At 43.9% G+C, this 27,860-nt stretch overlaps 1 protein-coding gene across 5 annotated transcripts in view; it reads left to right on the top strand.

Moving 5' to 3' along the window:
* The window catches only part of LOC134353912 (transcription factor MafK-like), an 87,972-nt gene extending 60,821 nt beyond the window's left edge, over window positions 1–27,151 (top strand). For 4 of the 5 annotated variants that reach the window (XM_063062436.1, XM_063062434.1, XM_063062437.1 and 1 more), the window contains 2 exons: window positions 9,663–9,725; window positions 14,974–27,151. In XM_063062436.1, coding sequence (XP_062918506.1) covers window positions 9,693–9,725; window positions 14,974–15,381 — 441 coding nt within the window. In that variant the 5' untranslated portion in view covers window positions 9,663–9,692 and the 3' untranslated portion in view covers window positions 15,382–27,151. Of the gene's footprint in view, window positions 1–8,570; window positions 9,090–9,662; window positions 9,726–14,973 lie in introns of those variants that run through there. The other variant, XM_063062432.1, reaches the window with a different exon arrangement.
* Window positions 27,152–27,860: the final 709 nt, after the last annotated feature.

Raw genomic sequence — 27,860 nt, 5'->3', positions numbered from 1 at the left:
GAAATGTCATTGGCGAGTGGATTAAGGTGAATCCTAAGGCATACATCAACAGCAAGAGGATAACTAGGGAGAGGGTGGGACCACTCAAGGATAAAGAGGGAAACATTTGCTTGGATGTGGAATATGTGAGTGAGGTACTTATTGAGTACTTTGCTTCAGTATTTACCAAAGAAAAGGATATGGCGGAGCAGGAGATCAGTGCTGTGTGTATAAATAGGTTAAGAGGTTTAGAGATCAAGGGGGAGGAAGTGTTGGCCTCCTAATGAGTATTAAGATGGTTAAGTCCCCAGGGCCTGATGAGATTTACCCCAGGCTATTGAAGGAGGCAAGAGACGAGATTGCTGGGGCCTTGACCAGTAGCTAATGTGCTACCTCTATTTAAGAAGAGAACAGGGGAAAATTCTGGGAACTACAGAACTGAAGAGAGATTGTTGGAGAAGATTCTTAGGGATAGGATGTCTGAGCATTTGGAAACCCATGGCCTAATTTTGAGAGAGCCAGCATGGCTTTGTGCAAGGCAGACTGTGTCTTACCTGCTTGATTGAGTTTTTTGACAAGGTGACAACAGAGATTGATTAGAGTAGGGTAGTGGATGTTGTCCACATGGATTTTAGGAAGGCATTTGACAATGTCCCTCATGAGGGGCTAATCCAAAAGATTAAGATTATGGGATTCACATCGAACTGACTGTTTGGATTCAGAGCTGTCTTATGCATAGAGGACAGAGGGTAGTGCTTAAAAGGACTTATTCTAGTTGGAGGTCTTTAATTTGTGATATTCTAGAGGAATCTGTGCTGGGACCTCTGCTGTTTTAATATATAAATGAACTGATTGAAAATATAGATGGGTGGGTGAGTAATTTTGCAGACTCAACTCTTGTGGATAGTGAGGAAAACTGGCAAAGAGTGTCGTGCGATATAGATCAGTTGCCGGTATGGGCAGAGAAATGGCAGGTGGAGTTTAACCCAGATAAATGTGAGGTGTTGCACCTTGGTAGGGCAAATGCAAGGAGACAGTGCACTGTTAAGGGTAAGATCCTTAACAGTGTTGCTGAGCAGAGAGATATTGTGATCCAAGTTCATAGCTCTTTGAAAGTGGCTACACAGGTAAATAGGGTGGTTAAGAAGGCTTAGGACTGCTTGCTTTTATTAATCAAGACATTGAGTTCAAAAGTCAAGAGGTTATATTGCAACTTTATAAAACTCTGGTGAGGCTACACCTGGAGTATTGTGTACAGTTCTGGTCGTCCCTCTATAGGGAGGAAGTTGAGGCTTTGGAAAGGGTGCAGAAGAGGTTTACCAGGATGCTGCCTGGTTTAGAGGGCATGTGCTATCACGAAAAGTTGGATAAACTTGAGTTGTTTTCTCTGGAGCGGCAGAAGCTGAGGGAAGATCTGAGAGAGGTTTATAAGATTATGAGAGGTATAGATAGAACAGATACACAGTATCTGTTTCCTAGAGTTGAAATGTCTAATACGAAAGGGCATGCACTGAAGGTGAGGGGGGTAGGTACAAGGGGGATGTGAGGGGTAAGTTTTTTTCACTCAGAGAGTGGTGGATGCCTGGAATGCACTGCTTGGTATGGTGGTAGAGGCAAATACATTAGAGGCTTTTAAGGAATGTTTAGATAGATAAACATGAGGAAGATGGAGAGATATGGACATTATGTAGGTCGGAGGGATTAGTATTTGGATGTTTTTGATTTGCTTTTTAGCTGGTTCAGCACCACATTGTGGGCTGAAGGGCTTGCTCCTGTGCTGTACTGTTCTATGTTCCATTGGCAGCTGTGTCTTCAGTTGCTTAAGTGTTGGTTCCATTCCCAATGCTGTCAGGCCCTTTGCCCTCCTTTTAATGTGATCCTTTTCGATCCTCTGTGTGCGAGACGTTGGCGTGCCTGAGGATTCTGACGTAGTTTGGGTCTGCTTCATCAAGCACTTTTGTTCTGCCTGGCACAAACATCGGGATCTCCTCATGGCCACCTTTACTTTTCTACTTCCCATTCCCATTCTGACATGACTGTTCACAGAATCCTATACTGCCATAATGAGGCCGTACCCACACGAGGGAAGCAGCACCTTGTATTCAATTTAGATAGATTGCAACCGATGCTATGAACATCAACTTCTCTAATTTCCGGTAAATTCTCCTCCTTCCCCTTTCTCTTTTCTTCATTCCACGTTCCATGTTCTGATTACCCTCTTATCACTCTGTTCTCATCTGCCCATCAACTCCCTCTGGTGTCTCTTCTTCTTCCCTTTCTCCCGTGGTTTACTCTTATCTTCTATCAGATTCCTCCTTCTTCAGCCTTTACCTCTTCCTCCCATCACCTCCCATCTTCTTACTTTATTCCCCCTCCCTTGCCACCCTTCCACCTTCTCCCTCATACAGCCCCAGCTCGCACCCTCTGTGTGGCCTGTAGTACTTTATGGATCATACTCATTACTGTACTGTCATAACTTGTACCACCAAGAAGGGTAAGGCTTCCCTCCAGGTTGTCTGCCATTCTGCTTTGGAAATATATCGCCGCTCCTTCCATTGTTGCTGATTTTAGAATCTGAATCTGATCTTTTAGGTTTTGTGCAAGGGAGGGGTTGGGGTCTTTGGGGTTTGCGAGGTTTTGTTTCATTTTCTTCTCATGGGTGGTGATTGATGTCTTTCTTTCAACTGCTTCTATAGTTTTCTGTATCCTATGGCTATCTGGAGAAGATGAATCTCAGAGTTGTATTCTGCATTCATACATTGATAATAAAAGGAACATTTGAACACGCTCTCATCTCTCCACACCCCTCTGTCAAGCAGCGCTGAAGGAGCACCTTCACCAGAAGGACCGCAGAGGTTTACGAAGGTATCTCACCACCACCTTCTTCTAGGGAGGATTGGGAAGCATAGTAAATACCATCAGTATCTAAATCCTAGAAAATAAATAAATGACAGAAACGTTGCATGTGGAGGGCTAGTGGAATCCTCCACCACATTACCAGATGACCATCACATCACCCTACTTAAGACCCCTACAGCTGCCATTCTGGGTCGTTTCAGTGACCATGAGGTCAAAGAAAATGGATTACACAGATTAGCTTTAACTTTTACATGTACATCGAAGCATCCAGTGTAGTGTGTTGCTTTGTAGTCAGTGATTGACACAGTCTGAGGTGCGCTGGGGGCAGCCCGCATTTGTCGCCGTGATTACAGTTGCTAAGTAGCAAGCCCACAACGTACTAACCCTAACCCATGTGTCTTTGGACTGCTTGAGGAAACTCGCAAGGTCACAGGGAGAAAGTACAAACTCCTACAGGTAGAGGTGGGAATTGAACCCTGATCTTACATGGGTACTGTAATACGTTATGCTAGCTGCTATGCCACGGTGCTAAGTCCAGTCTGGACATCAATTCCACAGATGCCACTTGGTCAGCATTGATAAGATGAGGATGCTGAAGGGTCTATTTACACACTGTATGACTATGATTTTCATGTAATTTTGTACAGAGATGCCTTGGGTGCCCACCTCCACAAAAAGAAATAATCTAGAAATCAGGCTTCCGTTTACAAAATGTCACTAGCAAGCATAACACCCAAGGAAAGGCGTATTCTCTGAAGTTGAAGCTGAACCACAGAGACATTCAAGGAAGTGATCAAAAACTCATTTAGGGGTGTGGTTTTAAGGATTACCAAATAAGGCTTAGTACTTCTAATGCTGGTGTGGCTACAAACCAACCCAAGCCCAGTTTTGCTGTCTGATCTGTAATGGGTTAGCTAAGCTCAGTAGGAACGTAGAAGAGGCCCTCTTTAGATCATTGGCAGTCTTACTCTTTGGCAGTCAGACAGGGTAACATGTCAAATATGTGCTTTTTTCTTTTTGTTTCTCTTCAATTGAAAGCAACAATAGTTCCAAGTTTGTTAACACTTCAAGCTCTTGGTCCGTTAAGAAACATTTGAGCCAAAAAAAAAGAATGTTTAATTTGGGAGGATTGACTTTGTGGTCCAGGAACTCCAAGCTTATAATCAGAATCTCCTTTATTGTCAGTTGATATACGTCTTGGAATTTGTTGCTTTGTAGCAGAAGTACTGTGCAATGCATAATATACACTATAATTTATAATATATACTATAACGTTAAATATGGAGAGCAAAAAAAATATTGAGGTACTGTTCGTAGGCTCATTGTCTTGTTTAGAATTCTGATGGTGGAGGGAAATAAGCTGTTTCTTAAACTTTGTGTGTGTGGTCAGGCTCCTGCACCTCCTTTCTGATGGTAGTGATGAGAAGAGGGCATGTCCTAGGGGATGTGGCCTTTTTGAAGATGTCCTCGATGGTGGAGCTGACTGAGCCGACAGCCCTCCGCAGCTTTTCCCAATCTCCTGCAATGGTGCCTCCATACCAGATGATGGTACAACCTGTCAGAATGCTCTCCACGGTGCATCTGTGGATATTTTCTCGAGTCTTCAGTGACACATCGAATCTCCTCCAACTCCAAATGAAATATGGCTGCTTGCGTGCGCTCTCTGTGATTGCATCAATCTGTTGAGCTCAGGAGAGAGAGTGATTTGAGGAACACATGCGTACTGAATTTTGATGGGCAGACCTGCTGGAGCAGTTCCATCACCCTCTGGTCTGCATGAAACTTGTTGGTCTTCCAGCACAGCAAAGTATCCGTAAAGGAATGTTGCCGATTGTAACTATATGATCAGTGTATGTATAGGTCACCATATACTGCCTTTACATTCATTTCCTTGCAGGCATTCATAGTAAAACTAAGAAATACAACAGGATCAATGAAAAACTCTACACAAAGACTGGTGTACAATCAATGTGCAAGTGAAGACAAACATGCAAATAATAAATGCACACATTCTTAAAGTACTGACAATATGAATTGTAGAGACCTTGAAAGTGAGTCCGTAGCATTGAGGGAAGTGAAGTTATCCACGATGGCCGGGTCCTTGATGATGAATGCTACTTTCTTGTGGCAATGCTCCTTGCAAATTTGCTCAGTGATGATGATGGATGCGCTGTGACGTGCTGTGACAGCTTACTGCAGACAACGCAAAAGTCATGTAGGGAAGAACCACAGTCTGGGCTCTTCCTGCTCCCACACATGGAAGGGCCAAATCAGATGGCAGAACCTGTTGAACAATGGAAGGGTGTTAGGTTTGATCAGATTAACTTTGTTTGTCATGCAAACATAGAAATCTACAGTGAAATGCATTGCTTGCATCAGGGCTGGGCTGGAGGCAGTCCACAAGTGTTACCATACTTCCAATGCCAACCTAGATGCCCACTACTTACTAACCCTAACTCGTATATCTTTGGGACATAGGACAAAACTGGAGCACCTGCAAGAAACCTACATGGTCACAGGGGAAACATGTAATCTCCTTACTGACAGTGGCAGGAATTGAACCGCGATCTTACAAGTGGCCCTAACAAAGTGTTATGCCACCAGGGGCCACGTAAGTGGCAACAATCTACAGTATAAAAATAAGATAACAGTACTGAATGTATTCATTCAGAAGTCAGCTAGAGGCTGAAGGATTGGAGGATTGTATATGTGCATTGGTGGGAGGGAGGAAAGGAAGGGGTTTTGTTTTCCTTTTGTTGCTTTGACACTTAGTATGTTCTGCTTTGTTATATTGTTGTATTCTGCTGAACGTAGTGGGCATGTTACGTTGGCACCAGAATATGTGGCGGTATTTGCGGGCTACCCTCAACACATTCTTGGGTGTGTTGGTTGGTAACACAAACAATGCATTTCACTCTATGTTTCAATGCACATAATGAACTAAATCTGAATCTCAATATAATGACTACAAATGTAGAATCTTTAAACCAGTTTTTTCTTTTATAAATACTTCTTACTATGAATAGAGTTTAGTTTTAAAACGAAAACAAAATTTCTCTTTGACGTAGACCCTCTGTATTCAGAAGCTGCAGTAGGGCTTGAGTTACGAGCTTGCTATTAAGCTACCATGTAGGCCATGCTGTCTTCTCACTGCTGCCATCAACAAGGAGGTATCAGAGCCTCAAGTCCAATACCACCCAGCTCAGGAATAGATATTACCGCTCAATCATCAGGCTCTTGAACCAGAAGGAATAACTTCACCCGCCCCAATACTGAACTGATTCCACAACCTATGGAGAAACTATGGATTCACTTTTAAGGACCCTACAACTCGTATTCAAAGGTTTAAAGGTTCCTTTATTATCGAAGTATGTATCCCTATACAACTCTGAGATTTGTCTTCTCCAGATAGCCACGAAACAAAGAAAGAACATGAAAGTCATTCAGAGAGAAACATCAAACCCCCCCCACACACAAAAGAATGGCACCCCAATCATCAATCCCCAATCCCCCCCACACACAAAAGAATGGCACCCCAATCATCAATCCCCAACCCCCCCCACACACAAAAGAATGGCACCCCAATCATCAATCCCCAACCCCCCCACACACAAAAGAATGGCACCCCAATCATCAATCCCCAACCCCCCCCACACACAAAAGAATGGCACCCCAATCATCAATCCCCAACCCCCCCCACACACAAAAGAATGGCACCCCAATCATCAATCCCCAACCCCCCCCCACACACAAAAGGGAACAGGAACATCAACCCCCCCCACATATTGAACAAGAACATCGACCCCAAAACTCCTCCCCTGCACAAAAAACTAACAGAACTTAACAAGAACATCAACCCCCTCCCCTTGCACAACAAAATAGAAAAGGAACGGGTGAAAAAAAAAACACACACACAATAAAAAGACCGTAAGTCTGGAATAAGTCCACAGTTCATAAACACATTTTTGATACTTATTGCTTATTTACTTTATTATTATTACCATTATTATTCTCTTTTCTGCATTTACAGTTTGCCGCCTTTTGCACATTGTTAGGTTGTCCGCCTCTGTCGTGCATTTTTCATTAATTCTATTGTGTTTCTTTGTATTTACTGTGAACGCCCACAAGAAAATGAATCTCAGGGTTGTATATGGCGACATATATATGCACTTTGATCATAAATTTACTTTGAACTTCGTGTTGACCTATGTCTCAGAAGAATTTTAAGCTTGTTATCTATGAAGATGGGGAATGCTGAACAAACATGAACTTCTGCTCCTGATTAAAGACCACTTCTGTTTTTGATTAATCTGCACATTTTGTTTTCTGCTGGGTTTTGAACTAACGCTGTGTGTCATAACTCATAATTGGTTCTGAGCAGACAACCATGGCATACTGGGTTTTACAAAGCAATGCTGTGAGTCTGTTTGACCAGAATCAATTTTATTTTCAATGATATATGTTGTGAAAATTGTTTTGTGTCAGTAGTACATTGGAATACATAAAATATATTATAAATTACAATGAGAAAAATATCTATATTTTATTGTAATTTATTGTATATTTAATACAAATAAATACATAAATATGTTCTTTAAGGTTGTTATAGCCGGGGGCGGGGGGCGCGCGGTATGGTAGTGGAAATAAGCTCCCACTACCGTATTAAATGCTGCCAAATAGCATGCATCTCAAATAAGCTCTGACAAGCAAGTCCAGCTCCTGGCCTTCATGTGTGGCTTTGCTACAGAGCCCAGAGGAACTAGTTTTACTGACAGAAGAAGGAGCAAAAGTTTGACACCTTAAAACCAGTTGCTTTGGGCAGGTGGGGCTTGTCAGCCGTGGTTGGCAACTCAGTTAGGAGAAGCAAAGCTCTGATCTCAAATCCATTCATGGGAAAGGCTTTGGGAGTAAACTCTGAGGAAAAATCTGGAGCTGGAGTCCCGAAGGCAGTCCTATAAGGAGTTCAGTGCTGACTGGCAATTCCTGCGATGTCGCTGGTGCCAAACTGTTTCAGTCTCTGCTGTTTCTTTGGATTCATCAGCTGCGCGGAGAGGGGGAGCCCGAAAAATGGCCAACTTCTTGCCCTCCATGTCATATTGCCCAGTCTTGCGCACTGGCTTGTATTTCATGTAGATAGCTGGAATGCAACATCTGTAGTTGACCCCAACCAGCAAAGGTCCTCACTATAAATATGTATTGTGTGTGTGTGTGTGTGTGTATATAAATAAAATATGATATAAAGCAAATATCATATAGAACAAATAGTGAGGACCATTCATGGTCCATTCAGAAATCTGTTGGCAGAGAAGCTGTTCCTAAAGTTTTGAGTACCTGTCTTCAGAATCGTGTACCTCCTCCGTGATAGTAGTAATGAGAAGAAGGCATGTCCTGGGTGGTGGGGGTCCTTAAAAACTTATGCTGCGTCTTTGAAACATCACCCTTTGAAACTGCCTTTGATGCCCGTGCCTGTGACAGAGTAGGCTGGGTTTACAATCCTCTGCAGCTTTTTTGTGTGCATTGGCCCCTCAGTACCAGGTGGTGATGCAACCAGTTAGAATGCTATCCATGGTACATCTGTAGAAATTTGCTCGAGTCCTTAGTGATATGCCAAATCTCCTCAAACTCCAGGTCAAACCAGAAGTTACCAAGATTTTAAAGTAAGCTGGTCTTACCCGGTAGTGCAGTGGATGGACAAGATAGGGGACTTCCCTCACTCTGTGTTGGACCAGAATTCCTGGCAAAATGTTTTCAGTGGCTGAATTTAGAAATGGTTTTTTTTTGTGACCGAATGTCTGCTTATTTTTTGTTCTCAGAAACTTCCCAGGCATTCACAGCTCTTCTTTTTTTACACCATCAGTGCAAAGAAGGAAAGCTTGGTCTTAATTGTGGGGGAAAAAGCCCTTTTCAACCACATTAAATCTGGAATTGGGGGCGGGAGTCTAACGCAAGAAATAGGGTGTTCTGTCTTTTCACACCTGGTCTCACTTATCACCTGCCAGCTTGTACTCATACCCCCTCACACACAAAATCTTATTCTGCATTCTTTGCCTTCCTTTCCAGTCTTGATGCAGAGTCTCAGCCCAAAGCATTGAATGTTTATTTCTTTCCATAGGTACTGCCTGACTGCTGACTTTCTCCTGCATATGTGATCTGTCCCTCTGCCAATCAATAGGATTGTGACTGATCTGAAGGAGTTGCAGATCACACCTGGACCATGTTGACCATCAACCACCCCTGACTCTGCTCCCATGGTATTCCCACATTACTCTCCACGTTCCTAAGAACTTACCCCACCCCCTCCCCGATTCAACCACTCACTTGCACACTGGAAGTCAATTTAACTTGGAGGAAGGCTTGTATACGAGCCACGTGGGAATGGTGGGGAAAGGGATTGATTACCTCGTCGGTGGGGGCTGGAGTCACATTAGAAGTGATGTCAGCAGCGTTGCCTGGAAGACTTGAGAGATGTTAAAGATTAGCTTCATCTGTTGCACATACTTCGAAACGTACAATGATATGCGTGGTTCTGCATCAATTACTAACACAGACTGAGGATATGCTGGGGGCAGCCTGCAAGTGTTCCATGCTTCAGGCACCAACACTGCAGGCCCACAACGTACTAACCTAACCCGTACATTTTTGTAATGTGAGAGGAACCCGGAGCACCGGGAGGAGACCACGCAGTCACGGGGAGAATGTGTACGCTCCTTACAGATAATGGGAGAGTTGAACCCCGATTGTCGGTGCTGTAAAGCATTCTGCTAACTGCTACACTACTGTGTTGTGACCTGGTAGCTGACCTGTTGCCTTCTTCTTTGATCCAGGGAGCGTGTTCCGGTCAAGTTCATTGCAGTATGAGCACCAACCGAGAAAGCAAGGCATTGAAGGTAATGGTGGAACTTTTACTCAGCTGTGTCATTTGCCCCTGTGTAATTCTTCATTGTAATCTGGCACATTGGAGCTCTGGTGGTGGGTTAACAGATTTTCCAGACTATTTCATTTTAATACTCCAACACATCTTTTTTTAAGATGTTATAAAGTACAACAGTGTAACTTTTTTTCCAGTTGGACCACGGTCAGAGTACTAAGGACTCTGGTCAGCAAAACATGGAGTTTTGTGTTCAGTTCTGGTCGCCTCATTAAGTAAAATAGTGCTCATCAATTTTTGAGGAAGCTGTGGTGGTCTTTAGAGAGAATTTGGAAGAGTGCCCCTGGAAGGATTCCACGAATAATGGTGAGAAGGGAGAAGCTGTGATCATTCTCCCTGGGGAAAAAGAAGTTGGAGAGGACAGCTGATGGAGGTGGACAAGATGCCAAAGGCTTTAGGGGGAGTAAATGAATGGAAGATCTTCCATTAGTCTTTGTGGGCCAAAGAAAACAAGTCCAAAAGGATAGTAATTTCCAGATGACTGAAAGATTTGGTGGTGGTGTGGTTAGAGTAGAAGGTTGTCGTAGGTTACAACAGGACATTGATAGGATGTGCAGCTGGGCTGAGAAGTGGCAGATGGAGTTCAATCAAGAAAAGCATGAAGCGATTCACTTTGGAAGGTCAAACTTGAATGAAGGGTCCTTTGCAGTGAGGCGGAACATGGGGATCTTGGGCCCACATCCATAGATCCCTCAGAGTTGCCGAGCAAGTTGAGAGGGTAGTTAAGAAGGCACATGGAATGTTGGCCTTTATTAGTTGGCAAATTAAGTTCAAGAGCCACGAGGTAATGTTGTAGATCTATAAAACTCTGGTCAGCAATACATGGAGTTTTGTGTTCAGTTCTGGTCGCCTCATTATAGAATGTAGAAGCTTTAGAGAGGGTGCAGAGAAGTTTACCAGGATGTCCCTGGATTGGAGAATCTGTCATATGAGGAAAGGTTGAGTGAGCTAGGGCTATTCTCTCTGGAGCAAAGGAGATTGAGAGGTGACTTGACAGAAGTGTATATGATATTTAGATCAAGTGGCTAGCCAGAGGCTTTTCCCCCAGGGCAGAAATGGCTAATAAAAGGGTGCAAAATTTTGACATGATTGCAGAAATGTATAAGGAAGGGACGTCACAGACAATAGTTTCACCTAGAGGATGGTAGGTTTGTGGAACATGCTGCCAGGTGTGTTGTTGGAAGTAGATACATTAGAGATATTGGAGAAACTCTTAGATAGACACATGCATGAAGGCAAAATGGAAGGCTATGGGCTATGTAGGAAGAAGAGTAAGAATGATTAAGGAGTAGGTCATCACAATGTTGTTTTACTGTTCTGTGTCACACATCTCATAGTCATCTTCCTCACACTTCATCCGTACTGACTGAGCTGCCCAATGCAAGTGTAAGAAAAAACCTCTGACATCTCTAAACTTTCCTCCACTCGTCTTAAAAGGTTGCTTTTGGTATTGTCCATTGCTATCCTGGAGAAAAGGCGCTGGCTGTCCACCCTATATATGCCTCATAATCTTATACACCTCTGCCAAGTATGTGAGGAAGGCCCCCAATAATTGTACTAGTATACCAACCCCAAGGGCCATATGTGGCAACAGTCCTATTGGTTTTAAGGAATGTGATAGAACACTACATAATGTTATTGACTATCAATGTAAGAATAAAAGACATTTGCACGGTTTCAATATTCAAGATTATTGTTATTCTTCAGCACACGAGTGCAAAGGAGAACAAAATGATTGTTACAGCATAAAACACACCAATATAAATATAAAAACCAATCCTGCAAAACAGAGTGATAAACTGACAAAGTGGCTTGGCAAGAGGAACTCTTCTTGGAAGTACTAGGGCACGTGGGAACACACAGGGCAGGGTAGGTATGAGGCGTGGAGTGTAAGCGTAGAAGGGCAGTGCATGTTCGGGTATGAAGGGTGTTTAGGGAGCTGTGGAGGTGGAGTTTCTGACGTGGATATAGTAGTGGTGGGGTGGGTTAATGGCTGGGTGTGTTGTCCAGTCTGGCTTGGGGAAAGTAACTATTTTTGAGTCTGGTGGCCCTGGTACGTAGCCTCTTCACTGATGGGGCAAACAGTTCATGAGCAGGGTAGGTGGGATCCTTAATGATATTGCTGATCTTTTTCTGGCCACCTTTCTGTATACGTGTCCTCGATGGCAGCTAGGCTGGTGCCGGCAATGCTTTGGGTAGTTTTAACTACCCTTTGTACAGCTAGAACAAGACTTATTGCGATGGGGCTTTCTAAGGCATTGCAGAGAGTGCACTTGGAGTATTTTGATTAGTTTGGGGCCCTTTAAGACCATAATATGTAAGATTTAGGAGCAGAATTAGGCCACTCAGAACTAAGGAAAACATGCTGGCATTGGAGAGGGTCCAGAGGAGATTCACAAGAATGATTGTGGGAGGGAAAGGCTTAACAAATGAGTGTGTGATGGCTCTGGGCCTGTACTTACTGGAGTTTAGAAGAATGGGGGTGGATTTCATTTAAACCTATCAAATATTGAAAGGTTTAGATGTGGAGAGGATGTTTCCTCCAGTGAGGGAGTCTAGGACCAGAGGGCACAGCCTCAGAATACAAAGACCTTCATTTAAAACGGAGCCGAAGGGGAATATCTTTAGCCGGAATGTGGTGAATCTGTGGAATTCATTGCCACAGGCAGCTGTGGAGGCCAAGTTATTGGGTACTTTTAAAACAGAGTTTAATAGGCTTTTGGTTAGTAAGGACATCAAAGGTTATGGGGAGAAGGCAGGAAAATGGGGCTGAGAGGGATAATAAATCAGCCATAACGAAATGGTAGACCAGACTCAATGTGCCGAATGGCCAAATTCTGTGGCTATGTCTGATGGTATTATTGTTGATATTTTTATTAGGAATAAAATTTATTTGACATATAAAAATACAGCTCTGCCAAGTCGGCTCTCACCCTCCTCAGTGTTGGTCAAGGAAGCTATAGTTTTCCCCCCCACTCCATTTCCCTCATGTTCGATCAGATCTCCTCCCAATCTGTGACACTCTAGAGAGAACAATCCAGGTCTGTCTAACCTCTCAAGATGTTCAAGTTTATTGTTAATTGACCGTTTAAAGTTCAAAGCGCATTTATTATCGAAGTGTGTATACATTATTAAAGTTAAAGTCTGTCCCGAGCCTTGTGGCCCATCAGGCCGGTGCTTATGCCAGTTTCTGTGGTGTGAAGCGACTGAGAGTACGAGACTCCACCCCGGATAGGACACCAGTCTATCGCGAGGTTAACCCCCAGCATTTGCCGGTACCCTTATTCAGCTGGATGGACTGGAGCAGTGTGTGGTTAAGTGCCTTGCTCAAAGACACAACACGCTGCCTTGGTCGAGACTCGAACCCACGACCTTCAGATCGTGAGCCCAAAGCCTTAACCACTTGGCCACGCGCCGCATATGTATACATTCTGCAACCCTCAAATTCGTCTCCTTACAGGCAGCCATGAAACAAAGAAACTCAAAAGAACCCATAAAAAAGACCGTGGAACACCCAAAAAAAAAAACAAGTCATGCAGACAATAACCATGGGCAAACAGTATTCTGAACTGAAGTCCGTAAGGAGAGTCCCATAGTCCAGTGCAGAGCCAAGTCTAACCTCTCAAGATGACATTTGGATTTTCAGAAGGCATTTGACAAAGTGCCACACATGAGGCTGTTTAGCAAGATAAAATCCTATGGCATTACGGGAAAGATACTGACATGGATGAGAGAAATGGCTGGCAGGCAGGAGGCAGCGAGTGGAAAATAAAGGGGGCCTTTTCTGGGGCCTTTTCTGGTTGGCTGCCAGTGATTAGTGGTGTTTCTCAGGGGTCAGTATTGGGACCCCTATTTTTCACATTGTTTGCCAATGATTTGGATAATGGAGTTGATGGCTTTGTGGCAAAGTTTGCAGATGATGCAAAGATAGGTGGAGGGGTAGGTAGTGCTGAGGAAGCAGTGCAATTGCAGCAGGACTTAGACAAATTGGAAGAATGGGCAAAAAGGTGGCAGATGGAATACAGTGTTGAGAAATGTATGACCATACATTTTGGTGAAAGGAAATTTATTGCGGACTATAATCTAAATGGAGAGAAGGTTCAAACATCAGAGGTGCAGGAGGGTCTTGGGAGTCCCCGTGCAAGACTTCCAGAAGATTAATATACAGGCTGAGTCTGTGGTAAAGAAGGGAAATAAAATGTTGGCATTTATTTCAAGGGGAGTAGAATATAAAAACAAGGAGATAATGCTGAGCCTTTATAAGACACTAATCAGCTGCACTTGGAGTATTGTCAACAGTTTTGGACTTCATATTTCAGAAAGGATGTGTTGTCATTGGAGAGAGTCCTGAGGTTGTTCACAAGGATGATTCCAGTAATGAAGGGGTTAATATGGGTGGAGTGTTTGGCAGCTTTGGGCCTGAACTCATTGGAATTTAGAAGAATGTGTGAGAATCTCATTGAAATCTACCGAATGTTGAAAGGACGGAGAGGAAGGAAGTGGAGAGGGGTGGTGGGGTATCCAGAACTAGACACAGCCTCAAAATTGATGGGTGACCCTTTAGAACGGAGGTAAGGAGGAATTTTTTTAACCAGAGAGTAGTGAATCTGTGGAATGCTCTGCCAGAGACTGCAGTGGAGGCCAAATTCATGGGTATATTTAAGGTGGAAGTTGATCGTTTCCAGGCCGGTTAGGGCATGAAAGGATATGGTGAGAAGGCAGGTGTTTGGGGTTAAGTGGGATCCAGGATGAGCCATGATGGAATGGCGAGGCAAACTTGATGGGCTGAAAGGCCTAATTCTGCTCCTATTTCTTAATGTCGTACAGCAGCGATCCCTTGCCTCAAGGCTTAACGTCCTGACCTTTGCAATCTGGCCCAGACCCTAAATCGATGCCCAAACAACGGATTTAATTGCCTCGATGCTCTTTGGGAGCAGGACCCTCCCGCATCAATTCGATCTGTACCCGACCTTTGAACTTTGAACAGCTCACTGTCCTAGTGATGACATCTCGAGGTGGCAGGGTATTCATTAGGAGAGAAACTGTTACCCAGTCCATCAGTCCGAGCTCTGATGCACCTGTACCTTTTCCTGATGTAGAGGGTCCAAGGGATTGTAGGATGGGTGATAGAGATCCTCAACAATGCTTCCAGCTCTTGGTCACGTTCAACCACTTAGCCATTGTCTATTGCCTCTCATGCTTTGCAGATCAAGAGGGAGTCAGGTGAGAACACACCTGTGCTGTTGGACCAGGACCTGGTGTCGATGTCTGTGCGGGAGCTGAACCACCACCTGCGCGGCCTCTCCAAGGACGAAATCCTGAACCTGAAGCAGCGGCGACGGACCCTGAAGAACCGGGGCTATGCGGCCAGCTGCCGGGTGAAGAGGGTAACTCAGAAAGAAGAGTTGGAGCGCCAGAAGGCCGAGCTGGAGCAGGAGGTAGAGAAGCTGGCAGCGGAGAATGCGGACATGAAGACGGAGCTGGATGCGCTGCGCTCCAAATATGAGGCCCTTCAGAACTTTGCTAGGACGGTGGCGTGCGGAACCATTGCCCCCACGAAGGTCAACACGACCAGTGTGATCACCATTGTGAAGTCCTCCAACCTCTCCCGCTAGCACTGCCTCACCAGGGCCAGATTCAACAAGAGGGCCACTGTCCTCGGGGTGGGGAATTTTCTTTATTTTGGCTTGAAGGTAAGAATTTTGACAACGTCCAAGCCAAGGTTTACAAGGCACAAAAAAAACTCTTCTCTTCTTTCCCCCAGGACGCACAATACCCCAGGAAGCCTTCTTGCGGAATAATTGAGGTGGGGAAGTACTTGTGGGGGTGGGGTTTGGTAGCGTTTTGGGGCGGGTTGGACAAGGGCAATCGCTGGAGAGAGTGGAGTGGCACGCACTTGGGCTGATCACTGTTGTTAAGTGGCAGACCCTACTTAGCCTGCACCCCACAGATAAATCCATCCGGCTCCTGGTCTCCCTCAGCCCAAGTCGAACCATCAAATGTCCAGAAAATCAGAGCAATTGAAAGGAAAAGGCTGGACCTGTACAGCTGACTGGGCAACAGTTGCAAAGGGGGAGGTGATGGTGTGTTTGAAAAGCAGATGAGAGGATCAGTGAAATCCTGGCTCATTGGTAGCCTGAATCCATGAATCCATCTTTTTCCCCCGTATCTATTGGTTGATATTGGTACCCTCCCCATCAGAAGGAAGTATGGGCCACCCCCTTTGTAGTCTCTGCCCAATCTGCTGTGCCTTTCCGGTACATTCCACCAAAGTATCCCGAGAAGGAGATATCCCACAGAACTAAGCACTGTTTCAATACCAGAACATCTGGATTGCTAAGCACGACGAATGCTAATCACAATAGCTATTTAAGGGAAAACTAAGTTTGAGCTCTAATTTAATGAAGTTGAGAAGTCTCTTCTGCTTATTGATTGTGTTTTAAAGTTCTCTTTTTTTTTTACCAACAGCAGTGCCAGGATTTATTTTGTTGACAGGTGGGTGGTTACCATGGATACTGCCTGGTGCCTGGGCGATATAACACAGGGAAGGTTTTATTACAGATGTATCTTGCCGTTGAATGTCTTGTTCTATTTTCTCATGTGATACCTTTCTTTGTCTTAATTAACGGGACTCTATTTATGGAGTTATATATGTAAAACAGAAAAATCTATATAGATAATTGTGGTTGCTCATTGCGCAAGAGTATTTATGACAGGAAGTGAAAACATCAGTTCTTCAGGGAGTTGAGCCACAAGTGAAGAGGTCAATTTGGGTTGATTCCAGTCAAACACAACTAAAATTGAAAGCTGGGTACATCTCGTGTTTATATCTTCACCGTGGATGCCAGGAAGCTGGGACACATCACAGAAGTAGCTAATTTTAGAGTTTGTGGCCTCTTGTAAATTGTTTGGAGCCAGTGCCACAAATGGTGACTGGGTAGCTTTGTATTTTCCTCACGAAGAGAAAAGTAGGGAGATTTTGGGAGAAAGATTTTCTTCTCAGGCATAATTCCAAATTCACTTGCGTCAGGGACCAAGGCTGCCACTGTAGGGGAAGGGTTGGACGGGAACCTGGAACCAGTTGTCATGAGGGAGGAGGAGGGGTGATCGTAGTTAGCACTGCAGTGCTAAGTACTTTGGGGGCAGCATATCGCTATTACAGCACCTGTGATGTGGGCTCAACTCCACAACTCTCTGTAAGGAGTTTGTACGTTCTCCTAGTGGCCGCGTAAGTTTCTTCCAGGTGCTCGTTTCCTCTCACATTCAAAACGCCGTATGAGTTAGCAGACTGATTGCTTACATGCACGTAATTGGGCGGTGGGGGCTCACTGGTCCAGAAGGATCTGTCACCCTGCTGCATCTCCAAATAAAGTTAAAAGAAATAGCAACTAGGTAAAAATGCACCTGAAAAAATGAAACATTTTTGAGTGGCGAGAAGGCACAGAATATGAGAGGCAGCTACATTGGTAATTGGTTTATTAAGCTCACATATACTGAGATACAGTAAAAAACCTTGTTTTGCCTGCCACCCAGACAGATCTTTAGAGACATCAATGAAGTATGGAAGAAAAAGTAAGAACAGAATGCAGTATAACTATCTCTCCATTGTAATGTTAATTTGGAGCCATGATATTAATTGGGATGCTGTCCTTGTTGATGGTTTTAGTGTTCTGGGACAATGTTTTAAGTGTGTGAATGTTTCACATGGAGAGGAGAGGTTGCACTCTCTCCTGGATCCTGAAATTCAACTGAGTAGCAGGCGGGGAGTAGTGTAGGAAGGGAACTGAATTCTGAGGCTTGGTGAGTTCAGTACTTGAAACCTCAAGGGCTGGTTGGGGTATAGAGCGAGAAGTTGTGAGCACGAGTACATTCTTAACTCCTGTCGGAAGAGCCAAAATTCTGATCTGGAAAACATCCAGATGCTAATGCACACCTTCTTTACAGCAGTTGTCCTGGGACAAACCACTAACTAGTACCAGTATTTCTATTTGGATGTAGTGTGCCAAACTTAAGTGAATTTATATGGAACCGAGATCAGCCAAGTAAGGACACCAAAAGATAACAAATTCCTCCCTCACAAACAAGAGAAAATCTGCAGATGCTGGAAATCCAAAGCAACACACGCAAAATGCTGGAGGAACTCAGGTCAGGCAGCATCAATGGAAAAGAGTACAGTCGACGTTTTGGACTGAGACCCTTCAGCAGGACTGTACTCTTTTCCATAGATGCTGCCTGGCTTGCTGAATTCCTCCCTCACCAGTTTTTGAAGAAATGTTTCGCACACTGCTCCTTGTCTAACCTCAGTGTCTATTTTGTGACCCCTGACATAACAACAAAGCCAAAGTTGGCGGAGGAGATTGGTTAATGCAGAAGTTTATCCTGGCCTGGAGTTGATTGTTTTTATTGCAGAGATTTTGTTGAGTTCAGTTCCACTCAGATAAGCAAATGTGAGTGGGCAGTTCCCTGGACTTAAAATACGACTTCATTCTGCTTGTTTTTTGTCTTTTAGCCCAGTTATGTCCGACCACTGATTGTTGAGCTTTGGAGCAGGGGTCCTGGTCTAAGTTTCCATCTGAGCTGGTCTCACTTGGGGTGGTGGAGAGCAGTTGGATCTGGAAGTTGAAATAGAGGGAAATCTGAAGGGTGAAAGGGCAGGGATTCACCTTGGCTCACCGGGGAAGCACTTCAGTAACAATGTTGTCAATGCAGATGTTAATATATTTGTTCTTTCTAATTTTCGTGAAGTGTTACTGTAACTTAAGACCATAAGACGTTGGAGCAGAATTAGGCTATTTGGCCCAATGAGTCTGCTCCGCCATTTCATCATGGCTGATCCATTTTTCCTCTCAGCCTCAATCTCCTGCCTTCTCCCCGTAACCTTTGATGCCCCGACTAATCAAGAAACTATCAACCTCTGTCTTAAATATACCCAATGGATTGGGCTCCACAGCTGTCTGTGGCAATGACCTCCATAGATTCTCCACTCTTTGGCTAAAGAACTAAAGAAATTTTTCCTTATCTCTTCAAAAGGAATAGTTAGGAGACTGAGCCCTCTGGTCCTAGACTCCCCCATTGTAGGAAATGTCTCTCCATACTCACACTATCTAGGCCTTTCTATATTTGGCAGATTTCAAAGAAATCCCCCTTGTTCTTCTAAACTCCGGCGAGTACAGGTGCAGAGCCATCAAATGCCCCTCATAAAGAGCACAGCAGAAGATTTGCAGCGGTCTGTAACTTAAAGAACATGCTAAACGCTTTCTTCTCCCACCACCCCCACCCTGCTCCACACAGCTTTGTAGAGAGTTGGTAAAATGTTTTGAGCGCCGATGTTCTTTTAGGTGGTGAGTGAGAGCACAGGATTCCATCCCCTGCTTTCGCTCTTGACTTCATGATTCCTGTGGTGCTTTCAGTTAAAAACACATGAGACTGACATTTCTGTAAACAAGAGTTGCAAAGAGAGTCACCTAACCGTGAAGAATGCAGTGACACATGAAAAGTAAACAGCCCTCCGGGTCAAACACTAGCACTCCCAGAGAGAACACAGAGAGGAGCTAACGCCCTATTATTACCCAATGAACAAAGTCCATGAACCCATTAACCGATCATGTCAGACGTGGGTGATGTGACCACAGTGTGGTCCATCGCCAGGAGAGGAGTTATTTGCAGATGAGGCATAAGTGATAAAGGACTTGTGTGAACAACACCATCAAGATTGGAGCTAATTGTACAGGCATACTCCAACCACTGGTCAACTTAAACAGAAGACAGTGCAAATTTTCCAGTTGCCTGTGAATTTGTGTTGATTTAGATGCAGGACATCACTGGGGCTATTTTAGCCTTTCCCACTGTGGTATTTGGCTTACGGGACTGAGAAATTTGAGTGTAACATTAGCAAGATCATGTGTCATACCACAAGACTTGTATTACGTCAAGAGACCAGCAGGATAGCAGGAAACTTGTACCCGACGGAAGGAGTGCCTAAAACTAGAGGGCATAAGGTGCAATAGGGTGAGAAGGGATCTGAGAAAAGACGTGTGCTATGCTTACGTAAGGTGTGCGCAAAGTTGTTAAGTGTTGGGGAATGTGTAATAGGGGACGTTGCATTGCAGAGTTAGCAGAAACAATATTGGAAACGTTTTACATGAATCTGGCCAGAAACCAGTGGAGATGTGTTTGTGAAATCCTCCAACTCCACCCTGTTTTATGGTTGTGGGAGATACAATGAAGAGACACAAAAGAGTCTACAGACACTGGAATCTGGAGCAAATGGAGGAACTCAGTGGGTTAAGTAGAGGCTGTGGAGGGAAGTGGGAAGTTGGTCTTTCTTGACTTGAAATAGTCTTGGGTATAGATGAAGTCTCAGCCTAAAATGCCAAGGCTGGAGAATGGGGTTGAGAGGTATAATAAATCGGCCATGAAGGAATGGTGGGGTGGACTCAATGGGCCGAATGGCCTGATACTGCTCTTGTGTCTTCTCATCTCACAAGATGCATAACGCACAGCCTGAGACAGTTGTGAAGGCAGACGCTCTCACAACATTTAACAAGCATCTAGATGAGTGCTTGAATCACCAAGGTGCAGAAGGATGTGGATTAAGGGCACGTGAAAGCTGGCATAAACATGCTGAGGTGAAAGCCGTTTGATGTTCAATTTAAACATAGATTAAAAGAGATCAGTATCTTGAGGTCTTAACTGTTAGTTCCACAATAATGACATCTCCCTAAGTGACACCTCAGTTGGTATTCACAGCTTTAAGAGCAGTGCCGAGGGAATTCTGTGGCATTGGAGGGACTGTCTTTCAGTCTTAGCTTCTGTTCAGGCAAAGAAAAAGGTGGCAGATTATTTTGCTGCTCTGCTAATCAACCAACAAATCCAACTGCCCCATCTCACAGCACTTTGAAAATCAAAATAAACTGTGAAGACGGGAATTCTGAAATCGGATTTTGCCGGAAAGCAGCTGGTGCTGCGCTTGCCTTTGAGGGCCTCAGATTGGTTGGGACGTTCTTTAGCTTGATCCAAGAGTCTGGCAAAGGGGTGAAATTTGTCCTTGATCCATTGAGTCCAAGGTAATGGCAATGCTATGTTTACTTCTGCGGTTCAGCGTAGAAGATTAGCAACAAATTTTTATACTAAATCTCACACTGTTCTGGAAGTAAAGAGCTGCTCTGTTGCACTATGTTCCAGACACTCTAAACTTTTAAAATAAAAAGTGAGCATCAGACCAATCAGTTTGATTCTTTGAACTCCTGGTTAAAGGCCAAAGGAGTTCTAGTAAGATTAGTGCTTCAGAATACTGAAGTCATGAAAACAACACAATGACACATCAACTTTGTGATCTGATTTTTAAAAAAATTTGATATTTGGAAGTGATTTTTTGAGCGGATGTACTTGAATGCTAAACAGGATGGACTGGGCAAAATATTATCCTTGGATCAGGATTAGACACCACAGTGTTATGCCTGGCAAAGAAGTCATGTATAAATATGTGGAATTAGGCAGGAAAAATTTTATATTGGAATTCTGTAATTGTTGTGTGTACACCAAAGGGTGAGTGGGTGTGAGGAAGTTATGCAGTTGAGGCGAACTAGGAAGGAAGTAGTAACAGATAAAGATGAGATCAATTAGTTATTCAGGAATGGGGCACGTTGGGTAATTTTCTTTATAGGATGAGGCTGGAGAACGTGGTTGAGAGGGATAATAAATCAGCCATGATTGAATGGTAGAGTAGACCATTCAACCATTCTATGTACTCAACAAACAATCCAGGAACTCTCGAGAGCTGGAAAGCAATGATCAATGTTTCTGACTACATACAATGCTTCTGTGATACCTCTCACACACAGTAGTTGCGTCTTAAAATAGCTAGGGTCAAGATTGTGATACAGTGTATGCTTTAAATTTTTGGAACTGGACAAAGATGGGGTTTGTAAATGCTACTCTTATAAACAAAGAATGTCTTTTATACACTGCATAAACACATAGAATGGAGTACATTATTAAGCAGTGACTATTGCTTTCAGACTATTGGCTGCAGTGATTAAAAAGCCTCCCGGAAAGATGGATGCCGTCAATACCATTTCATTGTTGGGCATCATCATGAGAGCATTGCAATGTTGCTGGAGGTTAATTTCCATAAGATTGCCCCAGCCTTTGCTCTTTCCAGAAACACGTTGTGACCTCTTGGGCATTTTCTTACAGGTCACTTCTTCTCCACCCTGTCTGTCTGTCTCTCTCTCTCTTTCTCTCTCTCTCCCCCTTCTCTCTCTGTCCCCCTCCCTCTCTCCTCCCCCACTCCCTCTCTCCCTGTGTCACACCAGTGGTGTGCAGAAGAGCGATTCTGCATGCACAGCACATCAAACCTTGGTGGGCTACAGCAGCTGACAACCATGAGCGTACACTCAGTGGCCACTTTATTCGGTACACTCTCGTACCTAATAAAGTGGCCACTGAGTGTATTAATTCCCTTCATTATTAACTACTTATCCACTTGGCAACTGTGTCCTCACACATCAGTGGTACCTTCATCCTCCCTCACCCTCACTGCAAATTAAATCAAATGCCTGATTTGTTCATGTTGATTCTTCAATGCACCAAGGTGCATTGGTGAATCAAAGTGCTTTCCAAGGGAGGGGAATGGGACATTCAGCCTGCAGATAAAAGAGCTCAGAGACATGGGAGCTATGAAGGTGGGCTTACTGACTTGCAATTGCAATTCATTTAGTGTTATCACCTGTACTGAGATGCAGTGAAAAGCTTTTTGTTTGCTGCCATCCAGACAGATCACGGCGTACATAGTTACAGAGGTAGTAAACAGAAAACAACAAAAAAAAGCCTTCCCTGTTCTGTGGAAGGAGTTTCTACCTCCTCCCCATGTCCTTGTGGGTTTTTTCTAGGAGCTCCTGTTTCCTTGCACATCACAAACACCTAAGGGTTAGTATGTTTAATTGGGTGGCACCGGCTTGTTGGGCCAGAAGTACCTATTATCATGCTGTTTCCTTAATAAGTAAATAAGAGTGCAGAATACAAACATGAGATTCTGTAGATGTTGAAATATTGAACAATACAGACAAAATGCTAGAGGAACTCAGCAGCCAGGCAGCATCCACGGAGAGGAATAAACAAGCCATCATTTGGACCAAGACCTTTCATCAGGACTGGAGAAGAAGGAGGAAGTCCTTTCCAGTTCTGATGAAGGGTCTCAGTCTGAAGCACTGACTGTTTTTTCCCTCTCCATAGATGCTGCCTGGCTTGCTGAGTTCTCCCAGTGTTTTGGGGTAGAATGCAGAAAACAAGGGTCAAGTTATGTTACAAGAAAGTGCAAGGGTCATGACGTATGTTGATTGAGAGATCAAGAGTTGATCTTTGTTGTATGAGAGGTCAGTTCAGGAAATGTAGATGAGGGTGAATGCAAGTGGAATAGAAAGAGTGGAGGATGTGCAAAAAGGCATTGATCGCAGAACTTAGGTGCTGATTATTATAATGGAAGGGTTTGGAACCACAGGCAAATCGATAAACTTGGTGGAGAGGGAGAACGCTGAATTAATAAGAGGAACGTTTCCTGTTTATTTCCTGGAATTTGCTGCAGTGAGCCCCTCTGCTGGCCAGGGTCAACCATGGATATTGCATCCCAGCTGCCTAATAATACGCAAGCCAGTAGACGAGCTTTGGCAGTGCAATACGGCAGGCGAGCTGTTGCCCATGTAGCCGGCTACCCCTCTTCACGCAGCTGATGAACCCAAAGCAGTGTCAGAGACAAATACAGTTTGGCATGTCGCAAGAGTTTCCAGTCAGCGTTAAACCCAACATAGGGCTCCAGATCCAGATTTTTTTCCTCGGGATTTACTCCAGAAGCCTTCCCCGTGAGTGCCTATAGCTGCAAGGCAGTGGAGGTTTGAGATCAGAGTTTTCCTTCTCCTAGGTGAGCTGTCAGTTGTGCCTGACCAGCACCATCTGCCTGAAGTGACTGGTTTTAAAGCGCATTTGCCCATCCAATTCCCTTTGGATCGGCACTTAAGGGAAATCAGATCAGTGGATTGTTCTACGTAGGCTGGATGGTATCCTGCCTGTTGATAGAGAAATGTTTTGTGTAAGATTTGTTTTATTTATTTATTTATTGAGATACAATGCAAAATAGGCCCCTCCTGCCCTTCAAGCCATGCCACCCAGCAATCCCCTGACTTAATCCTAGCCTAATCACAAGACAATTTACAATGACCAATTAGCCTACCAACCAGTACGTCTTTGGACTGTAGGAGAAAACTGGAGCACCCAGAGGAAATCCATATGTTCACCGGGAGAATGTACAAACTTATTGGATTTAATATTGGTACTGTTGAAATTTTTGAGCTGACTTCATTGAAGGAGAGTCAAAAATTGTCACAGGGCAGAGAACTAGAAAACAAAACACAGTGTTCCTGGAGAACAGAGGTGATTGCTTGAGAATGGGATGAAGCAGCATGGGTACCACAAGGCCAAAATCAGTGATCTGTTTGATTGAGATGAGATTGACAAACCTGGATGGGGAAGTGTGGCCACAACTATCAGGTGATCCATAAAGCAAGAGACACTTCCCAGATTATCTAGTTCTCTGCCTCTCTTTGGCCTGTAATCTGAAAGGGTGAAACACTGGAAGATTTGAGGTGGGGGTTGGGGGACTTTACATTTAGAATGCTCGGCTACAAGTTCATTCTGACAAATAACGCAACTTGCCCACAGACACACACACACAAGAAAGGGCATAAACTCTATCACACATACCAGCAGTTCAACAGGTGACAAAGAAATTGTCACGACACTGAAAGAACTCAGAAGATCAGTCCAGTCTCAGTGTGAAACATATCAACTGTCCTTCTTCCTCCATAGGTGCTTCCTGAATGTCGGGTTCCTCCAGAACCTTTGTGTGTTGCTTCAGATTTCAGCAGTCTCTTGTGTCTCTAGAAAGTTTGTCATTAGTCCTCCTTGGCTGTGGATTCACCTATTCTTGGGTTTCTTCATGCCCTGCCTTTGTGAGGGATGGAGGAGGGAATTGCTTGCAAATTCCCCCAGCCAAAATAACTCCACTCAAGGGCTCTTAAGACCCACACTTGCCACGTTACTAAGTAACATCACCCAGTGGGTTGCTTGAGTTATTTTAACAGCCTTCCCACATCCTGTAAAACATGGGTAGGATATGTGGTTTAACAGTAGCATCCGTCTGTCTATTTTTTTACCATGGTGGTCAGCGCATTACGTCACACAGACACATGCCTCCACAACCTGACATCAGAAGCATGACTGAAACTGCTTAAAAATAAAATGTTCAAATTAATATTGCTTCCAACACCTTTTACTCTAGAACATGCAGGTTTAATTAGAACTTCATGGATAAATGTTATAGACTTTGGGCTCTGGGTTAGGAGATGTTATCTATGGAGGGGATTAAGTTAATGTTTAGGGCCGAGACCATTCATGAAAGATCCCAGCCCGAAACATCAACTGTGTAGTCCTCTCCAGCTTGTTCCGCACTCAAGTGAAGAAGTTCCCCCTCGTGTTCCCCTTAAACATTTCACCTTTCAACCTCAGATCTAGTTTCAACCAACCACAGTGCTTGTATTTATCCTATCTATATGCCTCAATAACAGTTACCACTTTGACCATTCAGTTTGAACCAATTAGCACAGCCCTCCTCACTACCTCAGTGTAGCAACTCCTGATGGAAGGTCATAGCCCAAAACAGCGACTGTGTACTACTCTCCATAGATGCTGCCTGACTTGCTCAGTTCCTCCAACATTTTGTGAGCATTGCTTAAGATTTCCAGTTTCCGTAGAATCTCTTGTGTTTAGCTCCATATTAGCTCCTAGCTTGTAAAGTTGTGGTTGTGCAAGAAATCGTGCAGTTAAACCCAGGGCGGTTATCTACCCAGAATACTTAACTGACAGAGATATTTTTTTTTAACCTCCCACTTCCTGCACCATCTCCAGACCACAAGCACAGATGAATTTGCCTTTGTGGCCCAAAGGAGGAACGACAGTTTTCCTTCTCTCCCATGACTTGGCTTCAGGGGGCCTCAGCAAGCCTCAGGCACTTTCCTCAATCCTCCTCTTGCACTGGCAAGTGTCGCCATCCTCGATAGTCTCCCTTCCTTCTCCCACTCCCCTGGAATGAAAGGGTTTGATGGCTCTGGGCCTGTACTAGCTGAAAATTAAAAGAATTGCGAGGTTGGGGGTCTCATTGAAACCTATCAAATATTGAAAGACCTAGTTAGAAAGGATATGGAGAGGATGTTTCCTGCGGTTGAGGGGGGAGGGTGGGTCTAGGATCAGAGGGCACAGACTCAGCACAGAGGGGCATCCATTAGAACTGTGATGAGGAGTAATCTCTTCATCCAGAGGGTGGTGAATCTGTTGAAGTTATTACCACAGATAGCTGTGGAGGCCTATTTATTGGGTATATTTAATGCAGAAGTTGTTAATTTCTTGATTGGAACGGCAGAGAAGACCCTATGGGCCAAGTGGGCTAATTCTGTTCCTATGTCTTATCTGCCAAATTTAATTTGAACTTTGAAGCGGCGCTGCAACACAGCAGCTGCATAGCAACTCCTGGGGCTCGGGTTCAATCTGGACCATCTTGACTTGACACGTTCTCTCCATGACACGGGATCACCGCGAGTTGCTCCAATAACATCCCACATCCTGGGGGGCTTCATTGCCTGACCCTCGGTAAATAGTAACGAGGATGAAAGGGAGGTTGATGGGCATGTAAGTTGAGGAGAGAACGCAGGGTGGGAAAATGGTACCAATGGATTGCTCTACTGGGAGCTGGCATGGACATAATGGGCCAAATGGTATCCTGCTGTATCATTACAAGTTAATATACCTGCCAAGAGCCTATCTGAAGTTGGGGAGAGAGGAAATAGCAAAGCAATGAAGATTGGATAGAACTATGACTCTCCCCTGAGGAAGGGTCTACATTCTAATTGCAAAGTAATATTTTTTTTCTTTAGAAGACACGTGGTATTTATAAACAGAGGTATAATTTATATTTAACCATAACACTGACTAACACACTCATGCTTTCCTTCCTCTGGGAAGGGGTAGTTGGGAGTAAGTTGTATTGTAGGGCTTGTAAAGGACCAGATGGGTATGTTTGAGGACTCCCATGGATACAGTGGTAGTTAGAACAAATTTTTGACTGGTGACTTAAGGCGCTGCTCTGAGAACTGATTTTATTATTTATTGCATAAATTATTTCATTTTTTCTGTCCTATAAAACTTGTTTGTAGATATTAAAGATGTACTTTTTATATTATATGACCACGTCTCTAAAAAAATCCACATATTTATTTCTTTGTAAAATTAATGTACCTTGATGCATTTATTTTGTATACTGTACCAATAAAGACATTTTTCCATATACAGTGTCTTCATTTTAATTTGGTGCTGTGTGGCAGATTGAGGCAAATTGTCAATTGGTAAGTGTACACTTCCCACAGTTTATGGTGAGCAGTAACTTTCTCACGCTATAAACCATCTGCTGGAGGAACTCAGCAGGTTGAGGAGCACCTGGGGGCGGGGGGGGAAAGAATTATCAACATTTTGGGTCAAAACCTGCCATCAAGACCCCAGCCCCTGCCTCCAGATGCTGCTTGATCCACTGAGTTCTTAGAAAATAGAACGCAAGTCATTGGGCCCATGATGTTCAGATTCAGATTCATTTATTTACAATAAAGCATAGGCCTCACAGTGTTCGGCCGACCATTTACTCCATGATTAATCTAACCCTTCACTCTACAAAGTCCATAACCCATCATTTTTCTTTCATGCATAAGCTTCTCTAAGAGTCTCTTAAATGTCCCTAATTTAATCTCCCACCACTCCTGGCAGTGCATTCCAGCCATTTACCACTCTGTGTAAAATAATAATAATACTTCTGTCATCTGCCCTGAATTTTCCTCAACTCCCCTTAATTTCCTTTCATTTTATCCATTGCTACCTTCTGGGAGAAAAAGCACTGGCTGTCAACACTATACAGTACTGTGCAAAAGTTTTCGATCCCAAGACTTTTGCACAGTATTGTAGTAATTTCATGTATTGCACTACTGCTTTTACAAAAAAA

Source organism: Mobula hypostoma, chromosome 11, assembly GCF_963921235.1.
Source record: "Mobula hypostoma chromosome 11, sMobHyp1.1, whole genome shotgun sequence".
NCBI classification, from domain to species: Eukaryota; Metazoa; Chordata; class Chondrichthyes; order Myliobatiformes; family Myliobatidae; genus Mobula; species Mobula hypostoma.
This window is presented reverse-complemented; position numbering and strand designations above follow the sequence as displayed.